This window comes from Pleurodeles waltl, chromosome 10 (assembly GCF_031143425.1).
Source record: "Pleurodeles waltl isolate 20211129_DDA chromosome 10, aPleWal1.hap1.20221129, whole genome shotgun sequence".
Classification (NCBI taxonomy): Eukaryota; Metazoa; Chordata; class Amphibia; order Caudata; family Salamandridae; genus Pleurodeles; species Pleurodeles waltl.
The window spans coordinates 1,052,454,992-1,052,468,444 of NC_090449.1; the positions used below are offsets into that span (position 1 = coordinate 1,052,454,992).

At 48.0% G+C, this 13,453-nt stretch overlaps 1 protein-coding gene across 1 annotated transcript in view; it reads left to right on the forward strand.

Annotated features, from left to right (window-relative positions):
* The window catches only part of ZNF385D (zinc finger protein 385D), a 420,680-nt gene extending 412,660 nt beyond the window's left edge, over positions 1–8,020 (forward strand). The window contains exon 9 of the mRNA XM_069212061.1: positions 6,762–8,020. Within this exon, the coding sequence (XP_069068162.1) occupies positions 6,762–7,001 (240 nt within the window). The 3' untranslated portion in view covers positions 7,002–8,020. The remainder of the gene's footprint in view (positions 1–6,761) is intronic.
* The last annotated feature ends 5,433 nt before the right edge of the window (positions 8,021–13,453 follow it).

The window sequence follows — 13,453 nt, forward strand, 5'->3', positions numbered from 1 at the left end:
ATAGCAAGGCAACAGGCCTTTCACATGTGTGTGGCATAGTTTTAAGTTGAAATAAGAGCAACATTTCGATAGTGCTAAGAACCCTTGTGGAACATTTAGGCGCCTGTGCAAATTAACCAAATAGGTGGGTATTTAGTTTATTCGAAAAACAGGATCTGATGCATCTGGTGTTGCTGGTGAGTGTGAAGACGTCTGTGAACTCACAATAACTGAATACGATTTTCCTATGGCCTTCTTCCTCAAGCTCCATGGTGGAGCCACAAGCTGCTTTCAAGCTGACTACAAGGGTCGATAACATTTCTGCAGCAATGGAGGTATGCGCTTCAGTCCTGCACCGATGGAGCCGTGCACTTCAGGACCTGCACCGATGGAGCCATGAGCTTCAGAACCTGCACCGAAGGAGCCCCGCACTTCAGGACCTGAATAGTCATGTACTCCAGGGCCTGCATAGATAGTGGCATGCACTTCGGGGCCTGCACAGATTAAGCAATGAACTCCAGGTCCTGCACAGATGGAGGCATGAACTCCAGGCCCAGCACCGATAGAGGCATGCACTCCAGGGCCCGCACGGATCGAGTCATGCACTCCAGGGCCTGCTTAGATGGAGGCATGCACTCCAGAGCCTGTACAGATGGAGGCATGCACTCCAGGGCCTGCTTAGATGGAGGCATGCACTCCAGGGCCTGTAGAGATGAAGGCATGCACTCCAGGGCCTGCACATATGGAGGCATGCACTCCAGGGCCTGTAGAGATGAAGGCATGCACTCCAGGGCCTGCACAGATGGAGGCATGCACTCCAGGGCCTGCTCAGATGGAGGCATGCACTGCAGGGCCTGCACAGATGGAGTCATGCACTCCAGGGCCTGTACAGATGAAGGCATGCACTCCAGGGCCTGCACAGATGAAGGCATGCACTGCAGGGTCTGCACAGATGGAGTCATGCACTCCAGGGCCTGTACAGATGAAGGCATGCACTCCAGGGCCTGCACAGATGAAGGCATGCACTCCAGGGCCTGCACAGATGGAGGCATGCACTCCAGGGCCTGCACAGATGGAGGCATGCACTGCAGGGCCTGCACAGATGAAGGCATGCACTCCAGGGCCCGCACGGATCGAGTCATGCACTCCAGGGCCTGCACAGATGAAGGCATGCACTTCAGGGCCTGCTCAGATGGAGGCATGCACTGCAGGGCCTGCACAGATGGAGTCATGCACTCCAGGGCATGCACACACGGAGGCATGCACTCCAGGGCCTGTACAGATGAAGGCATGCACTCCAGGGCCTGCACAGATGGAGCTTTGCACTCCAGGGCCTGCACAGTTAGAGTAATGCACTCCAGGGCGTGCACAGACAGAGGCATGAGCTCCAGCACCCACACAGATGAAGGCATGCACTTCAGGGCCTGCACAGATGGAGCTATGTGCTCCATTTTCTGCACAAGTGGAGTCATACACTCCAGGGCCTGCACAGATGAAGGCATGCACTCCATGGCCTGCGCAGATGGAGCTATGTGCTCCATTGTCTGCACAGGTGGAGTCATGCACTCTAGAGCCTGCAGAGATGTATGCACTACAGTGTTTGCACAGACGGGGCATGCACGCCCGTGTCAGCACAGATGGAGGTATGCACTCCAGGACCTGCACACATGGAGGCATGAACTGCAAGGCCTGCACAGATGGAAGCATGAACTCCAGGGCCTGCACAAATAGAGTCATACACTCTAGGGCCTGCACAGATTGAGGCATGCACTGCAGGGCCTGACCAGATGGAGGCATGCTCTCTAGTGTCTGCACAGATAGAGTCATGCACTCCAGGGCCTGCACAGATGACGGCATGCACTCCAGTGTCTGCACAGATACAGTAATGCACTCCAGGGCCTGCACAGATGGAGCCATGTGCTCCACTGTCTGCACACGTGGAGTCATGTACTCCATGGTCTGCACAGGTGTACTCATGCACTCCAGGACCTGCACAGATGGAGTCATGCACTGCAATGACGGCACAGATGGAGATATGCACTCCAGGGCCTGCACAGATGGCTGTATGCACTCCAGGGCCTGCACAGATGGAGGCATGCACTGCAGGGCCTGCACAGATGGAGCTATGCTCAACAGAACCTACACAGATGGAGCCATGTGCTCCAGGGCCTGCACAGATGGAGTCATGCACTCCAGGGCCTGCACAGATGACGGCATGCACTCCAGTGTCTGCACAGATGGAGCCATGTGCTACAGTGTCTGCAAACGTGGAATCATGTACTCCATGGTCTGCACAGGTGTACTCATGCACTCCAGGACCTGCACAGATGGAGTCATGCACTGCAATGACGGCACAGATGGGGGATATGCACTCCAGGGGCCTGCACAGATGACGGCATGCACTCCAGGGCCTGCAGAGATGACGGCATGCACTCCAGTGTCTGCACAGATACAGTAATGCACTCCAGGGCCTGCACAGATGGAGCCATGTGCTCCACTGTCTGCACACGTGGAGTCATGTGCTCCAGGGCCTGCACAGATGGAGTCATGCACTGCAATGACGGCACAGATGGAGATATGCCCTCAAGGGGCCTGCACAGATGGCTGTATGCACACCAGGGCCTGCACAGATGGAGGCATGCACTGCAGGGTCTGCACAGATGGAGCTTTGCACTCCAGGGCCTGCACAGCTAGAGTAATGCACTCCAGGGCGTGCACAGACAGAGGCATGAGCTCCAGCACCCACACAGATGAAGGCATGCACTCCAGGGCCTGCACAGATGGAGCTATGTGCTCCATTTTCTGCACAAGTGGAGTCATACACTCCAGGGCCTGCACAGATGAAGGTATGCACTCCATGGCCTGCGCAGATGGAGCTATGTGCTCCATTGTCTGCACAGGTGGAGTCATGCACTCTAGAGCCTGCAGAGATGTATGCACTACAGTGTTTGCACAGACGGGGGCATGCACGCCAGTGTCAGCACAGATGGAGGTATGCACTCCAGGACCTGCACACATGGAGGCATGAACTGCAAGGCCTGCACAGATGGAAGCATGAACTCCAGGGCCTGCACAAATAGAGTCATGCACTCTAGGGCTTGCACAGATTGAGGCATGCACTGCAGGGCCTGCCCAGATGGAGGCATGCTCTCTAGTGTCTGCACAGATAGAGTCATGCACTCCAGGGCCTGCACAGATGACGGCATGCACTCCAGTGTCTGCACAGATACAGTAATGCACTCCAGGGCCTGCACAGATGGAGTCATGTGCTCCACTGTCTGCACACGTGGAGTCATGTACTCCATGGTCTGCACAGGTGTACTCATGCACTCCAGGACCTGCACAGATGGAGTCATGCACTGCAATGACGGCACAGATGGAGATATGCACTCCAGGGGCCTGCACAGATGGTTGTATGCACTCCAGGGCCTGCACAGATGGAGGCATGCACTGCAGGGCCTGCACAGATGGAGCTATGCTCACCAGGGCCTGTACAGATGGAGCTATGCACTCCAGGGCCTGTACAGCTAGAGTAATGCACTCCAGGGCGTGCACAGACAGAGGCATGAGCTCCAGAACCTACACAGATGGAGCCATGTGCTCCAGGGCCTGCACAGATGGAGGCATGCACTCCAGGGCCTGTACAGATGAAGGCATGCACTCCCGGGCCTGCACAGATGGAACTATGTGCTCCATTGTCCAGAGCCTGCAGAGATGGAGCTATGCACTACAGTGTTTGCATAGACGGGGGCATGCACGCTAGTGTCAGCACAGATGGAGGTATGCACTGCAGGGCCTGCAGAGATGGAAGCATGCACTCCAGCGCCTGCAGACATAGAGTCATACACTCTAGGACCTGCACAAATTGAGGCATGCACTGCAGGGCCTGCCCAGATGGAGCCATGCTCTCTAATGTCTGCACAGATACAGCCATGCACTCCAGGGCCTGCACAGATGACGTCATGCACTCCAGTGTCTGCACAGATACAGTAATGCACACCAGGGCCTGCACAGATGGAGCTATGCCCACCATGGCCTGTACAGATGGAGCTATGTACTCCAGGGCCTACACTGCTAGAGTCATGCACCCCTGGGCCTGCACAGATGATGGGATGCACTTGAGGGCCTGCACACCTAGAGTCATGCACTCCAGGGTGTGCACAGATAGAGTCATGCACTCCAGGGCGTGCACAGAAAGAGACATGAGCTCCAGAACCCGCACAGATGGAGGCATGTACTCCAGGGCCAGCACAGATAAAGTGATGTGCTCCAGGGCCTGCACAGATTCAGTCATGCACTTTAGGGCCCACAGAGATAGAGGCAGGGCCCGCACAGACAGGGTAATGCACTTGAGGACCTGCACAGTTAGAAGCAAGAGCTCCAAGGCCTGGGCAAATGGGGGCATGCACTCAAGGCCCTGCATAGTTTGAGGCGTGCATTGCAGGGCCTGCTCAGATGGAGGCATGCACTCTAGGGCTTATACACACACAAACATAGAGGCATGCACTTCAGGGCCTACACCGAAAGAGGCATGCACTCTAGGGACTACACCCATACTTAGAGGCATGCACTTCAGGGCCTACACCGAAAGAGGCATGCACTCTAGGGACTACACCCATACTTAGAGACATGTACTTCAGGGCCTGCACCGATTGAGGCATATACCCAAACACCTTCACAGACGGAACTATGCACTCCAGGGCCTGCACAGATGGAGGCATGCACTCCAGGCTCTACACACACACTTAGAGGCATGCGCTTGAGGATCTTCACAGATGGACGCATATGCTCCAGTGTCTGCACAGATGGAGTCATGCGCTCCATGGTCTGCACAGCTGGAGGCATGCACTAAAGTGTGTGCAAAGTTGGAGGCATGCACAACAGGGCCTGCAGCAGGAGGAAGTAATGACGAGAGAGATAGAAAAGTCTCCTTGCTACGCCTCTCTTGGGTAGGTGCACCATTTTGACACAAACCCAAGTTCACTGACTTTAGTACATCTTTTTTGCATCAAAATGCATGGGTAGATGCATTAGAATGCCCAAACTCCACCCATATATCTCCTACTCGATGCAGGGTAATGCAAGGCAACTCAAAGCACAGTGTTGTGTTACTCTGTGGCATAAAGTGAGGCAAAGCCACACAAAATCTCAATTTCTGTGGCTTTGCAAATGTCACTGCAGCACCTGTATTGTCTTGTGTCTACTTGCGTGATGCAGGGACTACACAAGCACCTAGTACATATGGCTCTTATTCTTATCTAGTGCTTCACAAATACTCATCTAAGAGAGAGCATGTGAGGGATTAAAGACCACGATACACTATCCTTTAACATAATAAATGCACAAAACTGTCACTTACTCTCATCAGGCCATTATAATCTTTTGTGGGACCTGAACTATAAACTTAATGAGAGGCCTCACTCTGGTGTTCTGGTAGCATGAGCACATCATTCAAAATAAAAATATTGTCCTTGGACACATCTGGAATCAGCTTCAACATTTGGCACTACCTAGTGGTTACTGACATTACATGCAAGATGTACTTTGTATAAATGCATGTATCTGTGGCAGTGCTGGGACTGAAAAGAGGAGAGGCTGGGCTAAATACCTGTGACTGCCCCCCCTTGTGATTGCCTGGGGTGTCATTTATTTAATTGTTTAGCTAGATACGTCTAATCCCTTGTTTCTTACAAAGTAGCTGTAGAAAGGATTTCATAATGACTGCATCAACTACTCTGGACACTCAGTCCACTTAATGGAATATCTCCAGCTGAGGAAAAGTGCTATCATTCAATGAATATAGAAAATCATAACTATGTTAGGTGAGAATGTTAAAGGAGTCTTGTAGGTTCTCATTACTACTTGTGTAACACATATCTAGCATGCACAGTGCCTGGTATAAAGGGGGAAGTCCAGGGATTCTATGCCAACACCACAAGCATGCTTGAGGACTGTAAGGGGCCATCCTTTGCACCATGTGTGCTTGTGGTGTCAGTCAGGGAAATCTCCTTGATTTCCATTTAGTCACCCAAAGAAGCACAACCACTGGGATTTCCAGTGTGCCTTCGACTCTTGAGCTCAATGGAATCCTCATGATTAATGTACAGGTGTCACATATATGAATAGTTTCAGCAAGGTAATCTTCAGGGACTTCCCTGGGGCTGAGTGCCTCAATAAGGTGATATACTCACCAGAAATGATGCCTGGCCACAGGTACTTGCAACATACTGATGTTTAACACGCCCACCATTCTTCCAACGTGGATTGGTCACCTCTCAAAACAAGGTATCAATCATGGAATTTGTAAACATGACTTCTCACCCCGGTGGGTATCCAGACGCTGAGGGAGGTTGCGTGAGCTGGTACACTACTAGTCAAAAAGCCAGGCCTTAAGCTCCTTCCTGAAGTCGAGAAGGGTGTGGGTGGGACATAGGTCGGGGGTAGGTCGTGCCAGGACTTGGCAGTGAGGAGGGAGAAGGAGCGTCCTCCGTAGCAGCTGTGGGGGACTCTTGGGACTTGAACGAGGGCGAGGGTGGAAGAGCAAAGATCCCTGGTGGGACGGTGGAAGGAAAGTCAGTCGTTGATGAGAGTGGGTACAATGTTAGGTAGATTCATTTATGTTGTTAAATTACATTAGTCATTTGTAGTCCAGCTAAAGGTGAGTAAAGTTTTTATGTCAGCCAATTGTCTACCAAGCAGTAAGTGTTTTAACTGCAATGGCTTGATGTCTGAATCATGGACGCATTGCATGTGCTTAATTGCCTTTCTTTTCTTTTCCTCAGGTAAAATTAGCCTTTTCAAAAGAACACTTAAAGCCATTGGCGCCACGGATTGTAACCAGCCCGTTAGCTGCTGCTGCAGCCGCCGCTGCTGCTTCTATGGCCGCCAACTCTCCATTCAGCTTCAGGACGGGCCCAGCCCCCACACTGTTTCAGAGTCCCGCCCTCCAGCCGGCACTCTTGCGACCCACCCCTGGGCCTATCCGGACCACCCACACACCGGTTCTCTTTGCTCCCTATTGATCTTCATGTGGGACTCATCATACTGCAATAATTTTTCAGAACATTGAACTATGCAGTGTTTATTTATAGTTTATGAGATATACAAGAACCGGGACTTTTTTTAAATGCAAATTTAGCACATTTTAAGAAGTGTGTTATGGGGGTGGGAGAGTGTCCACATTTCTGAGAAGTTGGCCAGTTCGAGCATTCCTTGAGATGGACAGTTTTGAAATTGACTTCTGAGTTTTGCCTTCTGGCTTTTGGCTCTCATTTGTGATACCTGGGAATATAATGTACAAACCCTCTGTGACTGTGCTGCTGTGCACAAACATTATCTTTCCTGCAAATATCTTCCCCGCTTTGAAAAAAAAAGTTTGCATTTGTCAAGGGCATTACATAGGTCTATTGTACATACAATCCTTTATTCTATAGATTAAACACAAGGAAAGAAATACTGTGAATAGTACCTTTCTCTGTTCTTTAGTCAGCAAACCTTGAGCAACACCGGCACAGTAGTCGTCTTGTAAAGCACTAATGCTGTCTCTTCTGTCTGTCCCAGACACCTTCACTTTTTCATTCTGAACCTATTCTTTAGGTCCTTGACTTCTCATTCAGTTTTTAAATGTATCATTCACTAACTTATTCTATGCTCTACCTTTTTCATTCATTGCCTCTGTCTTCTCATTCCTTTGTTCTTTCTCCTTTCCGTCTCTGTACATCCGTCTCCATCTTGCTTTATATTAATGTCTGTAAACAACTGCAGTTTATCTCTTGTTCGCTTAGCTCCCACTTTTGAACACTACTTGTACGTCTTTCTTTACAGTTGTCTCTCTTTCTCTTGATCTCTCTGTCCTCTCAACTTTCTTATCGCTGTCTTTCTCCCTTTGACCCACTTTCTCGCTTTGTGTGTGTCTTTTTCTTTGTCACCCTGTTGTCTTACTTCCTAGGTCTTGAAAGTTAAAGTGAAATGAACAGCCTGTCTTACATGGGTAAGATGCTAAGAGAATAAAAGACATTTTATTGTGGACTCGGTCTTCCTATTCAACGAGTGGTTGTCAAGTGTTTAATGAATAAAATGTGTTGAGGTTCAAGGAATATTTATTTGCAAAAACCTTTTAACTCTGAAGCTTAGCAAGCACCCTGGGTTGATTTCACAACGATTTATGCATGCCTAGGTGCCACACCTTGATAATGGTAGACTTTTGCTAATATTCCTTGCAATTGAGATAGTAGAAAACCATACAGAGCTGCAGGATTTCCAGGCATGGTTGATGTAATGTTGGAATGCCCATTCCTTAGGGAGGCATGTTTCCACTGGACATGTGATTAACATCAGCTCAGTTTTAACTTTGGGGATATTCACAAATATTTGAAAAGTATTTCCACTCCATTCACCCACTACCATGCTTCTGAAAAAGGCCTGATTTAATTGGACAATTGAATGAAAAAAGTGTCCAAAGTTCCAAACCCTCCATCTCTAAAATGAGAACAGGAGAAAGGTTTTTCTCCATCAGAGAAAAATAATTTAAATTAACATGCACATCAAGAGTATATACACATAGGTGGATTTTACACAGCTGGGGAATTCTCTGGTTAAGGTTTACGCATCTGCACACAAATCACAAAGCTTTAAGGATTTAAGCGTGTACACTTTGGAGGTTTTGTAGATCCCACACGTCAGATGGTAGAAGCAAGCCTTTAATGAGTAGATTTGCACCTTTTATGATTAAATGTATAAAAAACTAATGACAGATGTTATCTGGGCACAAACATGCTTATGCAGCAGGGATCAACCTTTGTGTTACCACACCCTACTGTGTTTGTATTTTTGATTTATTCATATATCTGTAGTAGCCCAAGACTGCTGAGGACTCTGACTCCAAACACAACCGCAGTAGCAGCAGCCTCACATCAGGTATTTTTCCAAAAGTCAGTTGTACCTAAAGCATTTAACAGGACTGTTCTAACATGTATTCCTCACGTATCTCAAAGTCCTTTCGCCCATTTATTTGAGGTCAGGATTCACACTTGACCTCAGGGATTGGTGTCGGATATAACAGGATACCATGTGGATTAGGTATTTAAGGGCCTTTGGATGGCCTATTTTCCCAAAAGATACAAGCACCAGTATGAAAATGTGTTCATCTATTGGCACCTACTTTGGATCATGTTTAGCAGCTGAAAGATGGTTAGGTTTCCACATATCAAAGGCAGCTTGGAGGGCCATGGATTGGTGTGCTAGAATGCAGGAGTTACATTTCTTAGATAATGTCATGTCAGATGCTATACAACACTCGGACCACATTTATCAATCTTTCACGCAACGCAGCGCAGCGCAGCAGGATAACGTGCTGTGCTGCGCTGTGTGAAAGGGAGCCGGCAGGAATGAGCCATTTCCACCAGTATATGCCACATTCCTGCTCTCTCCCTGTGCTCGTGCACAATCTGCTGCCTAGAACCAATGCAGGTGGCACCCTTGTGCTCTGATGCAAGGGTGCCTGCGTTGCAGGCAGGATTGTTTTTGTGCAGGAAGGCATGCCTTCCTGCACAAAAACAGTCCTCTGAGGCTTTTTCTTCTAAGTGTCCTGCAGAATGCAGCAGACATAGAAAGAGGAAAAAACAAGGAGAAATAAAGAGATTTCTTCTTGTTGCAGCTCCCCTGGGATGGCGTAGCAATTTGACACCCAGGTTTACCAGTCGTGGAGGTGGGGTGGTCACTAGATCTGGTGAACTGATGGCTCCTTACTGCGGAGCAGGGGAGATGATGCAGCATTGGTGCGAAGCGTTGGTTCCTTGGAGATACTTCACAAGCAGGATACATAGCAAAATCCAGTCTTTGCCTTCTCTATGGCAGAAGCAGCAACTGCTGGCCAACCCAGCAAAGCACAAACAGCAAAAGGGCAATACGCCTTCTCCAGATCTTCAGCCCTTCTCCTTGGCAGAGGTTCCTCTTGATCCAGAAGTGTTCTAAAAACCTGGGGTTTTGGGTCCATTATGTATACTCATTTCTGTCTTTGAAGTAGGCAAACGTCAAAGGAAAGTCTTTGTTTACAAGATCGTGCCTTGCCCAGGCCTGGCCCTAGACACACTCCAAGGGGCTGGAGACTGCATTGTGTGACGACAGACACAGCCCTTTCAGATGTAAGTGTCAGCCCCTCCCTCCCCACTCTAGTCCAGGAGACTCATCAGAATATGCAGGACATTTCCCATGGGGCTACCTAAAGCCTACCTTAGGGGTGACTTACATCTAGTAGAAGGGAAGGTTTTGGGTACACTTACCAGGCTGAATTCGCAGTGCAAGGCTGCACACACAAACAGTGCTCTGGCAGGTCTGATACATGTTTATATGTTTACTCAGGTGGGTGTCACAATCAGTGCTGCAGGCCCACTAGTAATATTTAATTTACAGGCCTTGGGCACATATAGTGCACTCTACAAGGGGCTTACCTGTAAATCAAATATGCCAGTCAGGGATAAACTAATCACTAATACAATGTGGACAGAGAGCATATGCACTTTAGCACTGGTTAGCAGTGTTAAAGTGCACAGAGTCCTAAAGTGGCATTTTCAATCTGACAATCTAAAACCAACTTTACCAAAAGGTGTATTTTTAAATTGTGAGTTCAGTGACCCCAAGCTCCGCATCTCTATCTGCTTCCAATGGGAAACTGCACTTTAAAGATATTTAAAGGCAGTCCCCATGTTAACCTATGAGAGAGACAGGCCTTGCAATAGCGAAAAACAAATTTGGCATTTTTCACTATCAGGACATGTAAAACACACCATTACATGTCCTACCTCTTAAATACAATGCACCCTGCCCGTGGGGCTACCTAGAGCCTACCTTAGGGGTGACTTACATCTAGTAAAAGGGAAGGTTTGGGTACACTTATCAGGCCGAATTGGCAGTGCAAGGCTGCACACACAGACACTGCTCTGGCAGGTCTGAGACATGTTTACATGTCCTCTTAGGTGGGTCGCACAATCGGTGCTGCAGGCCCACTAGTGACATTTAATTTACAGGCCCTGGGCACATATAGTGAACTCCACAAGGGGCTTACCAGTAAATCAAATATGCCAATCAAGGATAAACTAATCACCAATACAATGTAGACAGAGAGCATATGCACCTTAGCACTGGTTAGCAGTGGTAAAGTGCCAAGAGTCCTAAAGTTAAGAAAAACAGGTCAGAATAAATAGGAGGACGAAGGCAAACAATTTGGGGATGACCCTGCAAAAGAGGTCAGGACCAACAAGTGGTCTAAGAACAACTAGGAAGTCACAGTTGTAGGGTTACATTTCATTTTTTCCACATTTTAAACATTGTGGGATTCACAGTACCAGGGACTGGTGTCTTGAAACCAAGCAGTGCCGGTTCTACTCATGCTTCCTTAGGGTTTGTGAAGGATCTGCAAATTCTTATAGACATTGGAAAGGTCTGATTGATCCTCCTCGAGCCTCCCTTGCTCCACATTCCCATTGAAATAGTTCTTGACTTTCTGAAATAGTTCATTGCACTCGGTGCCTTAGGACAGCTCTGCAGCAAAGGATATTGTGCAGGTGTTTGCTCTGGTTTTCTTTTTTTTGGTGAGGCAAAACATTTTCAACTTTCTAATTGTTTCTGGTCAAGAAGAAATGGAGTGTAGAAATCCAGGACAAGAAATACAAGAAGGAAATAAATAACTTCCTTTTGTTGGATGGTAAAGAGAGTGGACCAATCAGCAGGTTTTTACCTCCTTCTCCCCTTTCTATCCTTTGACCCACATTATAAGGTGTGTGGCAATAAGGAGGGCGAGATATCGGTCACGTTTGTGATAGAGTAACAAGTCCACCTAATTCTAAATCAGACCCATAGTTCTAACCCATTTAAATACTTCTATGCACCATCTTGCCCTGTCTAGTTGGTTCAGCAGACCTTCAGGAGCAGAAGAAGTTAAACCAGTGAGATCTGCATATCATAATTATACCCACTAAGTTGCACTCGATCTAGGCTGTGCTTGCAGTTAGCTATAACAAAGCTGCTAATATATAATAAAACTGCATTGGCAGCCTGAGAACACCCTTGGCATACTTTCTTGTCGGTGTTCATTTGGGTTGTTAGCAGCTTAACCAACTCAGTTGAGCATATGAGACCTTTGTCCATGACAGATGTGCAAGCTTTGCCCAGAGTAGAGGATCATTGCTAGGGGTCAAATGTCTAAAAGTCAAACACCTGGACAAGGTCAAGGAAGACTGCATACAGAACGTCTTCTCTATACATACATCTCATGCAGAATTTTGAGCACCAAACAATGCTCTAAGGGTGACTGATTTTGATGAATCCCTATTTGTTGATACAGATTAATGTTGTCTGCTCATATCCACTCCTCGCCCAGGCACATTATCTACTTTGTGCATATCAGTCTCAGGGGTCCCTTTTCACATTCTGCTGGAGGGGGCATCATTTTATGTAACGCCACAGCTGTCAGACCCATTTACTTGGACATAAAGGAGCATAACAAAGACCTCTGAAGCCCCTGCGGCGCATATTTATGAGAGGCTTGCGCTGCCAGAGCATCAGTTTATTTTATGCTCCGGCAACGCAAGCCTCTCAACCACATCTATGAGGCCACGGAAAGCCACTTTGTGTGGCTTTGGATGGCTTCATATATGATGGAGTGAGACAAAGCAGTGCAGGTTGCTGCGTTGCTTTACCCTGCGCCAGGGGGGCGTTCCATGGGTATTCCGGTGGGTTTTCCATTGCAACACCCATGGGTTTTGACGCATCCCCAGATGTACTTAATCACGTAAACCTGGGGCAGTGCCAAAACCTTACGCCTCCCCGGAGCAGGTGTAGCAAGGAGAAATATTTTCCATTCTCCTCATTTTTCCCTCTTTCTATGTGTGGTGGGTTCTACAGCACACATGGAAAGAGGAAAACGCCTCCCAGGATTGTTTTTGCACAAAAACAATCCTTCATGCAACGCAGGCCCTCTTGCACCATGGTGCCGGGTGCCTGCTTTGCCGCTAGGCAGCCAAGTGTGCGCAGGTGCCGGGAGAAAGGACAGCAATGCACCATATTTCATAAATATGGTGCATTCCTGCCCTTTAACATTAGCTAGGGCAGCACAGCATGAAGACCTGTGATGCTGACCTACACCAATTCCCCATAAATATGGGCCCAAGATCGTCATTTAGAGAATGGAAAACCTTTGTGGATATTCCACGTCTGATAATTGTGTTAATGTAAACAATGATGGAGACATTAGCAAATATTTCTACTGAATGAGGATAACTTGTGGAAACAGTGATTCATAATATTTTTCTGTGTTTTAAGGTGTGGAATTAGCCCTAGCATTTACTAATGTTACCAACACGGAATTCTTACACAGAGAAGAGGGAATGCCATTTTTGATGCAGGAATACAATTTTTATTGACATACAAAAATGATGTTAAATGTGTGGAAAACAACCTTCCGGACATTTAAAACAAT